The sequence below is a fragment of the Tamandua tetradactyla genome, chromosome 8 (genome assembly GCF_023851605.1).
Source record: "Tamandua tetradactyla isolate mTamTet1 chromosome 8, mTamTet1.pri, whole genome shotgun sequence".
In the NCBI taxonomy this organism is placed as follows: domain Eukaryota; kingdom Metazoa; phylum Chordata; class Mammalia; order Pilosa; family Myrmecophagidae; genus Tamandua; species Tamandua tetradactyla.
The window spans coordinates 112,236,825-112,254,538 of NC_135334.1; the positions used below are offsets into that span (position 1 = coordinate 112,236,825).

Here is a 17,714-nt window from a genome sequence, read left to right on the forward strand (position 1 = left end):
GGTTTTTTGTCTCTTTGGTTAAATTTATTCCTAGGTATTTTATTCTTTTAGTTGCAATTGTAAATGGGATTCGTTTCTTGATTTCCCCCTCAGCTTGTTCATTACTAGTGTATAGAAATGCTACAGATTTTTGAATGTTGATCTTGTAACCTGCTACTTTGCTGTACTCATTTATTAGCTCTAGTAGTTTTGTTGTGGATTTTTCCAGGTTTTCGACGTATAGTATCATGTCGTCTGCAAACAGTGATAGTTTTACTTCTTCCTTTCCAACTTTGATGCCTTGTATTTCTTTTTCTTGTCTAATTGCTCTGGCTAGAACCTCCAACACAATGTTGAATAATAGTGGTGATAGGGGACATCCTTGTCTTGTTCCTGATCTTAGGGGGAAAGTTTTCAATTTTTCCCCATTGAGGATGATATTAGCTGTGGGTTTTTCATATATTCCCTCTATCATTTTAAGGAAGTTCCCTTGTATTCCTATCTTTTGAAGTGTTTTCAACAGGAAAGGATGTTGAATCTTGTCAAATGCCTTCTCTGCATCAATTGAGATGATCATGTGATTTTTCTGCTTTGATTTGTTGATATGGTGTATTACATTAATTGATTTTCTTATGTTGAACCATCCTTGCATACCTGGGATGAATCCTACTTGGTCATGATGTATAATTCTTTTAATGTGTTGTTGAATTTGATTTGCTAGAATGTTGTTGAGGATTTTTGCATCTATATTCATTAGAGAGATTGGTCTGTAGTTTTCTTTTTTTGTAATATCTTTGCCTGGTTTTGGTATGAGGGTGATGTTGGCTTCATAGAATGAATTAGGTAGTTTTCCCTCCACTTCGATTTTTTTGAAGAGTTTGAGGAGAGTTGGTACTAATTCTTTCTGGAATGCTTGATAGAATTCACATGTGAAGCCGTCTGGTCCTAGACTTTTCTTTTTAGGGAGCTTTTGAATGACTAACTCAATTTCTTTACTTGTGATTGGTTTGTTGAGGTCATCTATTTCTTCTTGAGTCAAAGTTGGTTGTTCATGTCTTTCCAGGAACCCGTCCATTTCATCTAAATTGTTGTATTTATTAGCGTAAAGTTGTTCATAGTATCCTGTTATTACCTCCTTTATTTCTGTGAGGTCAGTAGTTATGTCCCCTCTTCCATTTCTGATCTTATTTATTTGCATCCTCTCTCTTCTTCTTTTTGTCAATCTTGCTAAGGGCCCATCAATCTTATTGATTTTCTCATAGAACCAACTTCTGGTCTTATTGATTTTCTCTATTGTTTTCATGTTTTCAATTTCATTTATTTCTGCTCTAATCTTTGTTATTTCTTTCCTTTTGCTTGCTTTGGGATTAGTTTGCTGTTCTTTCTCCAGTTCTTCCAAGTGAACAGTTAATTCCTGCATTTTTGCCTTTTCTTCTTTTCTGATATAGGCATTTAGGGCAATAAATTTCCCTCTTAGCACTGCCTTTACTGCGTCCCATAAATTTTGATATGTTGTGTTTTCATTTTCATTCGCCTCGAGGTATTTGCTAATTTCTCTTGCAATTTCTTCTTTGACCCACTTGTTGTTTAAGAGTATGTTGTTGAGCCTCCACGTATTTGTGAATTCTGGCACTCCGCCTATTATTGATTTCCAACTTCATTCCTTTATGATCCGAGAAAGTGTTGTGTATGATTTCAATCTTTTTAAATTTGTTACGACTTGCTTTGTGACCCAGCATATGGTCTGTCTTTGAGAATGATCCATGAGCACTTGAGAAAAAGGTGTATCCTGCTGTTGTGGGATGTAATGTCCTATAAATGTCTGTTAAGTCTAGCTCATTTATAGTAATATTCAGATTCTCTATTTCTTTATTGATCCTCTATCTAGATGTTCTGTCCATTGATGAGAGTGGTGAATTGAAGTCTCCAACTCTTATGGTATATGTGTGTATTTCCCTTTTCAGGGTTTGCAGTGTATTCCTCACGTATTTTGGGGCATTCTGGTTCGGTGCGTAAATATTTATGATTGTTATGTCTTCTTGTTTAATTGTTCCTTTTATTAGTATATAGTGTCCTTCTTTGTCTGTTTTAACTGTTTTACGTTTGAAGTCTAATTTGTTGGATATTAGTATAGCCACTCCTGCTCTTTTCTGGTTGTTATTTGCATGAAATATCTTTTCCCAACCTTTCACTTTCAACCTATGTTTATCTTTGGGTCTAAGATGTGTTTCCTGTCAACAGCATATAGAAGGATCCTGTTTTTTAATCCATTCTGCCAGTCTATGTCTTTTGATTGGGGAATTCATTCCATTAACATTTAGTGTTATTACTGTTTGGATAATATTTTCCTCTACCATTTTGCCTTTTGTATTATATATATCATATCTGACTTTCCTTCTTTCTACACTCTTCTCCATACCTCTCTCTTCTGTCTTTTTGTATCTGACTCTAGTGCTCCCTTTAGTATTTCTTGCAGAGCTGGTCTCCTGGTCACAAATTCTCTCAGTGACTTTTTGTCTGAGGATGTTTTAATTTCTCCCTCATTTTTGAAGGACAATTTTGCTGCATATAGGAGTTTTGGTTGGCAGTTTTTCTCTTTTAGTAATTTAAATGTATCATCCCACTGTCTTCTAGCTTCCATGGTTTCTGCTGAGAAATCTACACATAATCTTATTGGGTTTCCCTTGTATGTGATGGATTGTTTTTCTCTTGCTGCTTTCAAGATCCTCTCTTTCTCTTTGACCTCTGACATTCTAACTAGTAAGTGTCTTGGAGAACACCTATTTGTGTCTAATCTCTTTGGGGTGTGCTGCACTTCTTGGATCTGTAATTTTAGGTCTTTTATAAGAGTTGGGAAATTTTCAGTGATAATTTTTTCCATTAGTTTTTCTCCTCCTTTTCCCTTTTCTTCTCCTTCTGGGACACCCACAACACGTATATTTGTGCGGTTCATATTGTCCTTGAGTTCCCTGATACCCTGTTCAAATTTTTCCATTCTTTTCCGGATAGTTTCTGTTTCTTTTTGGAATTCAGATGTTCCATCCTCCAAATCACTAATTCTATCTTCTGTCTCTTTAAATCTATCATTATAGGTATCCATTGTTTTTTCCATCTTTTCTACTTTATCCTTCACTTCCATAAGCTCTGTGATTTGTTTTTTCAGTTTTTATATTTCTTCTTTTTGTTCAGCCCATTTCTTCTTCATGTCCTCCCTCAATTTATCGATTTCATTTTTGAAGAGGTTTTCCATTTCTGTTCGTATATTCAGCATTAGTTGTCTCAGCTCCTGTATCTCATTTGAACTATTGGTTTGTTCCTATGACTGGGCCATATTTTCAATTTTCTGAGTGTGATCCATTATCTTCTGCTGGCGTCTGGGCATTCAGTCAGATTTCCCTGGGTGTTGGACCCAACAGGTTGAAAGATTTTTCTGTGAAATCTCTGGGTTCTGTTTTTCTTATCCTGCCCAGTAGGTGGCGCTCGTGGCACACGTTTGTCTGTGGGTCCCACCAGTAAAAGGTGCTGTGGGTCCTTTAACTTTGGAAAACTCTCGCCGTGGGGGAGGTTCGCCAGCCGAAGCGGCTTGGAAGAGTGCCAACCGGCCCGGGGGTCCGAACGTGGGGAGGGTCGCCGGCCGCCGCAGCCCGGGAGAGCTCCTGTCTGAATTTACTAGTCGGCCCTGGGCACCAAGCGTGGTGGGAGGGCGCCAGCCGCCGCAGCCCGGGAGAGTGCACCGTTTCCAGCCGGACCGGGGAGTCACGTGTTTGGAAGGGACCTCCCCGGTCACCGTTCTGCGTGGTCTGGGGATTTCCGATCCAATTCTCTCAGTTGGTCCGGGGGGCCTCGTGTTCTGTGGGCGCCAGCCGCCGCGGCTTGAGGGGACCGCCTGCCCAATTCTGCCAGCTGTCCCGGGAAGGAGGAAGGGAGGGACTCTGGCCGCTTGCCGCCCCGCCCAGGAAAGCCCGCGCCCCTCGGCGATCTCACCGGAGTTGGTTCTCCCAGACAGTCAGCCGTTCCAGGATGGGGTACGCTGTCTTTTTGATCTCTGTCGTGGCTCTCGGAGCTGTTCTGTATCGTTTCTACGCCCCTAGTAGCTGTTCTGGAGGAGGAAAGATGAGGGTGGCAAGGCTGTCGAGGACGGTGGCGGAGGAGCCGGTGAAGGCGGAAGAGGGCACGGTGGTGGTTGGAGAGCCGCTGGAGTAGGAGGAGAAAGGGAAGGATAAGATGGCGGATGGAGCGCTGCCGGAGCAGAAGGGGAAAGAGAAGGGCAAGATGGCGGCGGGAGCGCCGGCGGAGAAAGAGGAAGAGGAGGGCTGAATGGCGGCGGGAGTGCCGCCGGCGGAGAAAGAGTAAGAGGAGGGCTAGATGGCGGCGGGAGCGCCGGCGGAGAAGGGGGAAGAGGAGGGCTAGATGGCGGCAGGAGCGCTGGCGGAGAAAGAGGAAGAGGAGGGCTGGAGGCGGCGGGAGCGCCGCCGGCCAGAAATATATTTCTTAATCAGAAAAGATTCATCATTATAGTTGAATGAAAAAAGCAAATTATGGAAGAATCTGTGAAGTATGAGCCAATTTTATAAAAGTGTGTATTTTTACATAGGCATAGAAGGGTTAAGGATGGATATGTTTTAATGTGTTAATGGTGATTATCCCTGGTGGAAACACTAATTTTTTTTTCTTTTTATTGAAGCAATATCTGTTTGTTACAGAAAGTGCAAACCAGGGATAAAGAAAAAGTTACTTTGTAAGTTAAAAGAAAAAAAAAGGCTGGAAATAATTTCATTCTAAATCCAGCAGCAGAGCAGCAAAGGGCTCAGTCCTATAGAAGGGAATCTGAGAGCAGAAGGGTCATTGGCAGGCTGACAAGCCCACCTGAAACCTCTGTTCAAATTCTGTTCAAGTAGAAGCAAGCATTTGAACATGGGCAGTAACTGCTTTTGGAGGAGCCCATGGTTTGGGCTCCCATCTGTTTACAGACCTTTTTTTTCCTCCTTCGACTTTAAAATTAAAACAAATTTTGAAAGGAATTAAAATGAAAAAAGAAGACTTCTGTTGTAAAGAAACCTATTGTCAGACTGCAGAAACACGACTTCAGAGCTCTGGAATTGAACAGTGTTGCTGTGTTCCCTCCTTTGGTCATCGCCGTGGACTTCTTCACAGTCTCTCCCCCTTCTCATCAGAGTGGCAGGATATGGTGGCCACTGTTGTGCACATGCCGGCACGCTCAGAAAAGCCAGGATTCCCAAGGGACAACCCCACACCATTTCAAGTATTTCTAAGCCCAGCTCCTAGCACTGAAGATGTTATGGGGAAAAAACAAACAAACAAAAAGGGAAAATAAAAAAAATAATAAGAAGACAAATACCTAGTCTCTAATTTGTAGCAGTTACATATTTACCAAATAATCAACTTAAAAGAAATAGATATTTTAAGAGTGCTTTATATAAAAATTACTTTATGTTTAAAAAAAATCCATTCAAGTGCCCTGTAGCAGAGCACTGCTGGCTTCTTTCAATTTTCTGTACGATAGAAGCAGGCCACATATCCACACGGTCCCTGTGGAATGCATGAATGATAACCACCTATAAAAATTATAGATGGCCACAATGAGATATCATCTCACATCCACCAGAATGGCCATTATCAACAAAACAGAAAATGACAAGTGCTGGAGAGGATGCGGAGAAAGAGGCACACTTATCCACTGTTGGTGGGAATGTCAAATGGTGCAACCACTGTGGAAGGCAGTTTGGCGGTTCCTCAAAAAGCTGAATATAGAATTGCCATACGACCCAGCAATACCACTGCTGGGTATCTACTCAAAGGACTTAAGGGCAAAGACACAAACGGACATTTGCACACCAATGTTTATAGCAGCGTTATTTACAATTGCAAAGAGATGGAAACAGCCAAAATGTCCATCAACAGAAGAGTGGCTAAACAAACTGTGGTATATACATACGATGGAATATTATGCAGCTTTAAGACAGGCTAAACTTATGAAGCATGTAATAACATGGATGGACCTAGAGAACATTATGCTGAGTGAGTCTAGCCAAAAACTAAAGGACGAATATTGTATGGTCCCACTGATGTGAACGGACATTCGAGAATAAACTTGGAATACGTCATTGGTAACAGAGACCAGCAGGAGTTAGAAACAGGGTAAGATAATGGGTAATTGGAGCTGAAGGGATACAGACTGTGCAACAGGACTAGATACAAAAACTCAAAAATGGACAGCACAATAATACCTAATTGTAAAGTAATCATGTTAAAACACTGAATGAAGCTGCATCTGAGCTATAGGGTTTTTTTGTTTGTTTGTCTGTTTGTTTGTTTGTGTCTTTTTTTTTCTTTTTCCTTTTCTTTTTTTTTTACTATTATTATTATTTTTATTTTTTCCTCTATATTAACATTCTATATCTTTTTCTGTTGTTTTGCTAGTTCTTTTCCTAAATCGATGCAAATGTACTAAGAAATGATGATCATGCATCTATGTGATGATGTTAAGAATTACTGATTGCATATGTAGAATGGAATGATTTCTAAATGTTGTGTTAATTTCTTTTTTTTCTTTAATTAAAAAAAAAAAAATTATAGATGGGCTTTCCTGACCAAAAGGGGGATAAGTAGTATAACTAATAAAGTATCAGTGGCTGAGAGTGTTCAAATAGAGTCAAGAGGCTACTCTGGAGGTCACTCTTATGCAAGCTTCAGTTACACATTGCTATCTACTATAACTGCCAAACCCCAAACAAAACCATTCCAGCCAATCCTAAAGAGCACCTAGGGCAATATATAAGATTCTACAAGAGTTCCATGTAATAGGATAACTTTCCAGAAACCTACAACCTCCAGATGGGTCCCTGGACCAGATAAATCCTGAAATGCAGAGGGGCCAGCCTCTCCAGAACATCAGTTCCATCTCCCTACTGCATATTATTGACAGCCCCTTCCAACATGAAAAAATTAGAATGGCCACAGCCCAAATACTCCTAAAGAATGGAATAGAAAGATCAAAGGTGATGGGGAAGTTATAGAGAGATTGGGTTTAACAAACAAATGTGATTATTAAATTGATGTTTCTTTTAGTCTCTAGTATCTTAGAGCTGCTAGAAGTAAAAGCCTAAAATTGTGGAACTGTAACCCATACCAAACACTGAAATCTGTTCTACAACTAATTTGTTGTGCTATGCTTTGAAGTTTATTGGGTTTTTTGTATATATGTTATTTTTCACAAAAAGGAAAAAAATTGTGATGATAAAAAACATATTAATTCCTTCTAGCCTTCTATATTCTGGAACAACTAGAAGGAAAAATGTGAGAGAATCGTATGGTAGCCCATGACAAACTTTGGGATCTGTCCTGTAACAACTTGTTGAAGAGTCCTTTGAAAACCATTGCTTTTTTCTTTCTTTGCTTTGTATATATGTTATGGTATACAATTTAAAAAGTTAAAAAAAAAAAAAAACCAATTGAATTGTTAAGTCAAACTTCACTGCCCCTATCCTCCCTTTCACTTTCCATTCCCATAGAATCTCCCTTAACTCAGATCAAGGAAACTGATTTGAGCCTTGCCTCTTGTCTCCTTGGTGGTATGCATTGCAACAAAACTCTTTCTTTTCTCAAAAAAAAAAAAAAGATTTATATAGATGGCCTGCAAGGTGATTGAAGATCAAACTTGGCACTGTGATGAGGATATGGACAGACTTGAAGCCTAGTTAAAGACTCAAGTCTCTCTCAGATGACCTTACATAGGTTTGTAGGAGACAGGGTGAGCTGTGAGGACAGAGACACACCCAGTGTCTGTATTTCCCTCTCCTTTTATAGTATTCCCATAGAATCCCTTATATGACTTTTTTTTTTCACCATAAAAATGCACTTGCATGTACCTTGCACCTCACTGGAACTCTTAGAGGTAGGTATTATTATCCCACTTTTCAGGTGAAGAAATTGGGCCTCAGAGGGTTTACATTTAAATGTCTGCCACTTATGAGCTGGATAACTGGGAATCAGAAGATAGAAGTTCATATCTCTTACCCAAGTCCAGTTATATTTCTGAGGGTTCTGGATTGTGATTGCTCAACTTAGAGCTACCATTTTCAAGCTTTGTACCTTGGGCCCATCATTTAACCTCTCTGGGCCTCAGTTTTCTCATTTGTAGAATAAAAATGGTAGTATGTCCCATAATTGTTATGTTTCAGTGAGATTATGCATATAAAGTGCCTAGCATAGTGAGTAGAACGTATAGTAAGCCATCTGTGACTAGTGGCTATTATTGAAGGAGAAAAGACTTATAGAAAGGTAGAATGTGACCTAGAGAGAGAATAGCCCTGCTCCTTGTCAAGAAACTAGAGCCATGTGAGACTTTTTAAGAACCATGATGGAAAAAGTCAATTGTGATGATAAATGCACAGCTATATGCTGTTGTGAATCATTAAAAAAAATAGTAATTTAAAAATTGTAAAGAAAAAAAATCATGATGGAACAAGGAATCACAGGGCTCCTAGTCATAGTAGAGCTTATTCTTGGGTCTATGCTAAATACAAATCAAGCCATACCACTCATCTACCTGGTGTTTGGGCTCTACCAGAAAAAAAGAGACATTTAGGCCAGCCTTCAGATTCAAGTGGTGAGAAATGGGGATAGGCAGAGGAAGGGCACAGGAAACAAGAGAGAAACCACTATAGATGAGAGCAAATTTATTAGCTCACAAGTGTGTAATTTGGACAGGAGCTTAGCTTTGTCTGATCGGAATTTTCCTAAATTTCACTTATGATACAAGGCATCCCAATTTCCTAGTTTAGGAAACTGGATCCCAGAGGCACACAGCAGAGCCAGGACTAGAACTCTTAAGATATTTAATCATGTTTCTCTCAGTTAACCTAGGGTAAACAGAAGTCATTTTATTTTATTTTGTATTTATACCTCACTTAATTCTGTACGTGGTGGGTAAATACAGAAGTTCTGATCCCTTACAGCACAATAACCCCTTTTACAGTCCAGGCTATTGGGGTGGGTAAGTGAGGCAAACAGAGGCCAAAAGTGACAACTCTGCCCTGTCTAGTGGGAGACTATCTGTGAATCTGAGTGTTTGGCTTATCCTCTCCAACAGGCTAATTTCATACTTAGTAGCAGTAGGCAATCACAGCCTGAGATGCTGAAAGCTCAAGAGTTCTCCAGTTAGTTCCTTGCGCAGAACCCGTGTGGCTTACATCTATCTTTTGAATCTCAACAGAGTCTAATCTTCTTCCCTTGCCAATAGCTCTTAATTTTTCTATTCTCCAGAGTTCCATAATCCTTTTACAGAAATAATTAATAAATTGCCAAGAACTCAGAAGAAATGAGTGATGCCAAATCAAATTAAGTTGTATTGTGTACTTAGGAAAAAGAAACTGTTAAGCTTGTTGAGGTCAGAATGTCTGCCTCTTATTAAGACTTAATAAGCCTCTATCTTTGCGGAAAGAAGCGGAAAAGGTGAGATGCTTATCTACATGGGCTATCTAAAAAAATGGTCAGGAGTTGAAACACTCCTCAATCAAAATCACTTAATCAGCAGTTATTTGAGGGCTGAATGTGGCTAAGACTTATAGCACACCTCTGACAACTCCTTCAATTTCACAGATACCACAGCAAGACAAAAAGGATTCCTCATCAGGCTATAGGCTCATCAGAGAGAGAGGGCATAGTATCCTGCTGGCTGGTGCTCCATTCCATCAACCCATCCCGTACCAGAAAGAGTTAAATCTCATGACACGCGTACCTTACACACACACACACACACACACACACACACACACACACCCATCAGGATTCAGGATTTCAGTGCTCCCAGTTCCTTTAGCTATTTTTTTGTTCTTAAATTCCCTAAAGGAATTTAGAAAAAAGTTACATTCCTCCTTGCCCGTTTTTAAATTTAACTCCTAAAATTATAATTTAGCTGGTTGCAAAGGATGTGAATTCTGACATGTAGTTTATATGAGTTTTATATATGTTTTTTTGTCAAAACTTTGACTTTACAGATTTAGCTTCTTAAATTTACAGGCAAAATTCACTATATAACACAATGGGCAAAGCTGGTTCTTTTGATCAAACTATCTGGCCAAATCAGACTTGCTTTCTGTCAGATCAAATCTTGTGTCATTCTTTTTTCAATTGAAATAAACATGACAGCTGTCTCACTTTTAAATTTTAATTCATAGATCGTGGATAGATGGATAAGGGACAAACCTGCCAAGAGTTTATTGCCTGGATGAAATAAGGAATTGTCTCCTTTACTATTTCTTGTTCTCCTCTTATAGGACTCTCTCTTAGAAGCAAGGCATTCTAAAATTGTTTCATAATAAAATTCAAGAGGGAGAGAAGTATGCATTTATTTTCTCAAGTGGGAGTAAGATGATAATGAAACTGGCTGAAAAGAGAACCTATAGGCCACAGGCATGTTTTGGGACGGGTCAGTTTTAGGAAAGAGAACATATGAAGTTAAGGATCTGGAAATTTATTTCCTTTAAATTACCCATGCCCAAATACCTGCTGGGCATTATCCCTAAGGGTATGTGCACACCAAGGGCATGTATACTCTAGTTCTAAGACCCCCACCTAAATACACCATCACTCTCAAACTAAATTAGCCAGTTAACTGGGCTTCTCTCAATATTTGTCCTTACCAGAGTTTGCCAGGGACTAACTTTTCTAGAGACTTGACAAATAAGAGGGTCAGAACCATGGAACTCAGCCTTTCTATTCAAAACCTATTATTTCATTAGCCTGAAGTTATCACAGGAAACTCCAAACTCTCCAAGCAAGCAAAAAAAGACATTGTCACTTTCCAAAGATATTTGAAGGGCATTTGGGGATCAGATGACTTTTGTTTTATAATGTTTCAGAGCATTGAGAGAAAGGAGTAGGCAGGTTTTTACTCAGGATAATAAGGAAGGTGATTCTTGACCAAAAGGGGGGAAAATAAATGAAAGAAAATAAGGTTTCAATGACTAAGAGATTTCAAATGGAGCTGAGAGGTCATTCTGGTGGTTACTCTTATGCAATCATCTCCCAGATGTTGCAAACTGCCACAGTATGCCAAGCCCCAACCAATAGTATTCCTGAAAACACTAAGGAATATCCTGACTCTAAGACTCTATAAAAGTTTTACTTAATAAGTTTATTTTTTCAGAAACCTAAGGCCTCCAGGTTGTACCAATGCCAGATAAGCCCTGAAACCCAGAGGTATCTACAAGAACATCAACTACTTTCATTTCTCTAACCCACAAAGGCAATACCCCTTTCCAGAACAAAGAAGTTAAAATGATCATTGCCCAGAAATTCATGAAGATTGAGAGGAGTTGCAACTGAGAAGTTAAAACATGGAAATGTATAACACAGTGGATTGTGTGGTGGGCAATGACTGTAGTAACTGTACAAATATAAATAAGTTCTTTAATGAACTAAACAAATGTGCATCATTGTCACAAGGAGTTAATGATAGAGGGATATTTGGGGAGAAATGTACCTGCTGCAAACTATGGTCTAGCGTGAACAGTAATATATTAATGTTTTTTCATCAACAATAACATGTACCACACCAATACTAGGGGTCAGTAATGGGGGAAAAGGGTAAGGGACTTGTATGTTTTGGGTTTTCTTTTTAATTTTTATTTCTTTTTCTGGAGTAATGAAAATGTTCTAAAATTGATCATGGTAATGAAAACACAAGTATGTGATGATATTTTGAGCCATTTCAGATGGATTGTATAATGTTGACTATATCTCAGTAAAATTTTACTTAAAAAATTAAATATGAACAGAAGGAAAGTGAGTTGAGAAAGCAGCAAATTTATGTTATATAAAATACATAAGCCTTCACAATAGCCTTGTGAGTTAGTTGTTATTACCACAAGAAAACTGAGACTCAGAGAGGTTTAGTATCTTACTCAAGATCCCACAAGTCGTGAATGCCAAGCAGGAATTTTAGTCTAGTTCTGTCTGGTGACTCCAAAGCCAGTATATAAAGTTGCCTCTCTCATTGGCAAGGGCCTACTGTAGAATGGACTGTCTGCCTAGCACCCTTCTTTGATTCTTAAAATTAAAAAACATTAAAAAATTTGAACAGCCTCTGAGTCCCAATCCAGTTATAGATCTAAGCATGACTTGTAGATGTTTCAGAGAAGTGGTTGAGGTCAAAGGCTGTGCTGCTTCACTTGGAGAAAGTAGGGACTTTTATAGACTATTTAAAGGGAAAAATCTTATGAGCATAGACTAGCTGCTTATATCCAAGGTGAAGAAGGGACATTCAGGATATGATACCTCACACTAATTATATTGCTGAATAACCCTCCAGGAAAGACCACATGCTAGGAATACAAAGCACTGTGTTATATATTCAGTTAATGTCCTATTTCTTCATTATTATGAAAAGTAGTTTACTAATTAATTTTAAAATTAGTATGCTTTTTTTGAACATCCTATTCCGAAAAAGAAATGCACTTTCTTCCTTACCTACCAGACTATAAAGTACAAGATGGCAACTGCTTGGTTCCGTTTATTCATTATTGTGCCTAACATCATGCCCAACATATAGTAGACAGTCAATAAATATTTAGCAAATGAAGAAATCAATAGATGACATGTTAGAATCCCAGGGTCTCATGCTTTTAAACTATGAGATGAACTATATCTTTCATCTCCAAGAAAAAATCTCTTTGGGGTACTGAGAAAAGATTTTGTCATTAGGGACTTCTGACCTTTCCCCCAGACCAACTCTGCAAATCTTATAGTAAAGAACCTGGCAATTGGAGAGGAATTGTTTTGATAATTTGATGATTCTCAGGTTTTTAGGGGTTGATGGCATCTTTGAGAATGTGATGAAAATTAGGGCTACTCTCAGATAAAGGAATACACAGCCAAAATATTATATTTTATTTTAGTAGGTTCAGGAACACTGTAAACCAGGGATCCCAAGTTAAGAATGCATGAAAGTAAACTACAGCTTAGTCACCATGTTAGACCTCTCATATTTGAAAGTGACAAGAGAACAATAAGGATTCACTTTAGATATACTATCAAGGGCGAGAATATGGCACCAGTTCCAACTCGGTCTTGATTCTGGTAATAAGCTTTCATAAAAGACCCTTTGTTCCCTTTGAGACAGATGCCACCAACACTGCCCCTTAATGATGGTCTGTTTCTGACTCTTCCCAACATGTGATTGGACCACAGTCAGGAAAATGGAATGGAAATAAGGCAGAGTTCTGAATGGCGAGGATTGCTGAGATGGTTTTTTTGGCTTCTTGAGTACACTTGTCTTTATTTTACAGGCATTGTGTCTTGAAATGTTTTTGCCCTTAGCAGAGTACCAGAATTTTACTGCCTAGAATGTTTTCCCTTAAAGTCTTTTCCAAATGGGTATAAAAGAAGATATATTTCATATAGACACAGATAACCTCTTGTAAGATAAAAGTTGTCTAGGTTATAGCTGGGAGCAGATGCATCCCAGTTCTTCTCCTTCCTAGTGCCAGTCTCCACTAGAGGAAGGAAAATTTACCTCCCTTCCAAGCACCGCTGCTGTACTATTTCAAAGACTATCCAGCCAAAATGAATCCACTTGACCTTTAGGGACCGATACCTTACTTTTTGACTTTAGGATTTTACGTCTCCCATAGCTTCACTTTCTTCAGTTAGAAAATGCAGATAATAATAGTCCCTCTGTCCTAGGATTGGTGTGATGATTAATAGAAAGAATGGGTGAGGATTGCTTACTTAATACTTCTCATACACAGTGAGCATTGAATCAAGTTAGCTCTTATTATCATTTTAAGGACAATGATTTCTGGAAGTGGATAAGGAGAAACTAGGTAAGTTTGCCCTTCTAACTGTGCTTGCCTAGCCCCCTTTCTTTTTCTGTTCCTGCCTTCTCTTCGCCTCAGGTACCCTGTATCAACAGTGTTCTCTCCCAGGACCAAGTCATAAAGGCTTTAACTCTGAGCAGGTGAAGCAAGAGTCATGCTCCCAGGGGTCTACACCTAATTTTTTGACCACTGGAGCATCACTGACATCTGGGATACCTTGTCCAAGGCAACAATAACCGACCATTCCTTCCAACTGCTTCCCTCCCTCCTTCTTTTTCTTCCTTCCTTTCTTTCTTCCTCTCTCCATCTCTTCCTTGTTCCTCTCTCCCTCTTTTCTTTCCTTCTTTCCTTTTTTTCTTCTTTTTCTAAAAAAACTTTGCTGAACTATGTGCCTAACCCAGTCTTAGTCCTAGATATACAGTAGTTAATAAAATAGTCAGGATACTGGTCTTTTATGTTTTAGTGTGGGGGTGGAGGAGAGAGTAAATAACAAACAAACAATTATAGATGATAAGGACTATGGATGAAATAAAAAGGGTACTGAGATAGAGAATAATCAAGGAGTCCCACTTAGAGTAGCTTCTCTGAAAAGGTGACATTTAAACCCAGTGACTGTCCCCATGGCATGAGTTGAAATCCTGGTTTATTCCAAGTGAGAGGTACCATTGGGAGTGCAAGATGTTGGCTTTTCCTTGTTTTTCTCTCCTAACAATAGATGACTACTTCTTTAAATAGCTACTCACTCACTGTCTACGGGACACTCACTGTGTACCAGGCACTATGTATTTTACATGTATTATCTTCCTGAATACTCCAATAACCCAAGAAAATATGTTTTATTATTACCATTATCCTTGTAGTCAGACAAAGAAATAAACTTAGAGAGGCTAAGTAGCTTTCTCAAGGCTACACTGCTCAAAAGTGGTAAAGTTAAGACTTGAATCCAGGTATATCTGACAGCAGAGCCTTTGCCTTCAACTAGTATATTATGCTCCCTCCCTTCTCATAATGTCGTAACTCATCTCCTTCTCCTTTTCCTTTGTAGTGGTGCCAGTGAAGAAGAGGACACATGAAGGCTTGCCATCCTCAGTGGAACATCATCCCTTTCCCTTGTGTGTATATGACAGCATGTATGTACAGCTTCTGATTTTTGTGAAAGCTGCCTAGCAACAAACATACTTCCACCAGATATGTCCCCAGATCCACAACAGGCACATCTCTCTCCAAAGGATGACCACTTCTTATGCTTAAGACTGTGTATAGCCTTTCTTTCTCTTGTGGTGGTAGGTTAGGGAAAATCCCTCCATTGATCAACTAGGAACAATTCGGATGGGTCCTTCAGGTATTTCAGTGGCTGCTTTGAACTTACTCAGGAAAGACAGCCCCTGTAATAGTGTATAACCAAATGGTATCTCTTCATTAAGAAGGATCTGGATGATCTTGAAAAGCAATCAAAAATTTTTTCCCTACCTGTTAACAAAAACCCCACTTTGTTCATATTGAAACATGAAATAAATGAGGGCAAAGTGGAGCCAAATTGACTCATGAAGATAGTCTTGTAAAGTCCATTTCTGAATTTGTAAAAATGTTGTGGCATGAATTAGGATGGATGGCTTGAAAACAGAGTAGGGGAATGAGTTTAAGAATTAGGAAGATGGAAATATTTTTAATACATGAGGTTATCCAGGACTCCATATTCATAATTCAGTGCTGTGGAAACAAAAAAGGTCACTGATGAGATAGAAAGGAAGTGCCCTTTTGAAAAAAAATGGGACCAAAGAGATCTGATTAAAAGTTGAATTGAGTATTTCTCAACTGACATTGCCTCAGTTTCCAAAATAGTCACTAAAGGATCTAATATATTTGAGTTATTTGGGTGAATTCTGCAGGCTTTATGGATCTTATCCCAACATGAAGTGCTGTAATGTGTATTAGCAGATGGGAATTTTCACTGTTAAGTTTTTGGATCCCCTTCTTAACCTAATTTGGCTTAAATACAGTATGGGGAGAATCCTTGTCACTCCATGGTATGCTGAGCCGAGCTTCATCTCCCAGCAGATGGCCAGCAGATACACTCTTCTTTTACTCTGAACTGGAACCCTTCTTCCCCTGGCACTGCCTACCCAGACTTTTGGGTCATCTCCTATACTCTGGCTGTCTGCTTTATAAGTGACAAGAGCAGAGACAGTTCTGAGGTTGGACTTTCTCACTCTTCCTATTCCTAAATCACATTTCCTTACAACTAAGCTTCTTACCCCAAGTAAACAGTGATGTGCTAGGGGAATACAAGCTAAAGCACTTGCATCTTCCTGAAACATCAGTTTTATTCAACAAATGATTTAGAGTGAGGGAATGACATTATTTTTAATAAAACAAACACAGTTGTATTATGAAATAGAATATGTATAAACATGAACTGTTACGATAGAAAGGTAGACTTCAAAGGTAATTTGTTTACAAATGAGGGTATATATATATGTTCACTTTCTTCTGCCTTTAGTCGTATTTTGCTGTTCACTTCTGAGAAGGACCATTGGAACCATTTTTGGTCTTGGGGTTGCTGCTGACCCAGAGCCTAGCCTTTTAGTGCCTCTAAGGCAGAACCAAAAGAGCCTGCATGGGGTTATCCCCTCTTCCTGCCTGCCTGTCTGTGATCTATACATCTATACATACCTTTAGGGCTGGCTGATTAGTGTGTGTTCAGGATGGTTTTCAGAAAAACCAGTACTTGCTTTATAGTAGAAGTACCGTTTACATCATTGTCTAATCCTGTGCATGCTATGAAATAATTTATCCCTTTGAGGCCAAGAAGCAGCCAGGCATAGATGCTTTTTTTATTAGGATTACCCAAACTCAGTAAATATGCTGGGGAGTTGGGGCTGAGAGGAGTTTGGGATATTAAAAAAAAAGAAAAAGTTTTTCTCTCAAACTGTGGTCAGCAAGTGGCTAAAGCAATTTCATTGTTTTACGTATCTATCTATAAAGACTGGAAAAATTGGCATACCACTAATTACATCCCCCAACCAGATCCAACATAACTACCCTTAATGGACCTAAGACCACTCTTTTTTTTTAATGCGATTTTGTTGAGATATTTTTACATACCATATAAAGGCCACTGTTGACAGAGTTAAAAATATCAGAAGATTAAGAAGACTTTAGAATTTGAAAGCTTGTGTTGTCCTTCCCCAGTAATTATTTTTACTCTCCAAATAGTAGCCTTGTCTTGGCAAGAGACCGATTATTGGTGCCTAGAAACCTAATCATATGTTATTACTTTAAATCAGTATTTGGGAAGTGGATATGAATGGAAATATAAAAATATGTGCCAACCTGTCTCCATAAATTATATCTGTTTAATCCTCTAGGAAAGCACTTTTGCTTTTACTTAGAAACTATTTCAGGTTTGCTATATGAGCACCTGTTGTCTTCAGCACCTGATAAAACTTTAACCAGGGAAGCATTAAACATAGCACAGCAGTTTCTGCACAGGCTCCTAAGTTCCTGCTGGCAACATTTATCAATATAAGAACTAAGATGCTTCCTGCAGTGGCACAAGCTTTCAGCAGAGCCAGAGCATGCTATGCTGCTTTGTCTTAAGCCCCAGCATGGTGAAGCTTCCCTCCCATCAGGTCAGTAAAAAGTTTGAGTGCTCAGTATGATGCCTGAATGGTTATAAGCTACAGGGTTTTCTGAAATCCCCAAGGAGAAGTCATCAAGGGAGGCCAGCTATGAATGTCTTCAGAACGAATAGGTACCCACAGCAGTCCCTGGTTGCCTTCCATATGTTGGGTGTCTTGAGGCTGGGAGGGAGTTTTTCCTTTGCATTAATATTGAATCAGGGATATTCCCAGGAGGTGCTTGGAGTCTCAGCTCTGACTGCCCAGGGAGGGA

At 39.1% G+C, this 17,714-nt stretch overlaps 1 protein-coding gene across 4 annotated transcripts in view; it reads left to right on the plus strand.

Annotated features, from left to right (window-relative positions):
• TRIM44 (tripartite motif containing 44) overlaps positions 1–15,365 on the plus strand; it is a 197,300-nt gene extending 181,935 nt beyond the window's left edge. For all 4 annotated transcript variants that reach the window (XM_077114426.1, XM_077114420.1, XM_077114423.1 and 1 more), the window contains one exon: positions 14,866–15,365. Coding sequence is in view for 2 of the 4 variants with exons in the window: in XM_077114423.1 (XP_076970538.1) it covers positions 14,866–14,893 (28 nt within the window). In the remaining 2 variants the exon portion in view is untranslated. The remainder of the gene's footprint in view (positions 1–14,865) is intronic.
• The last annotated feature ends 2,349 nt before the right edge of the window (positions 15,366–17,714 follow it).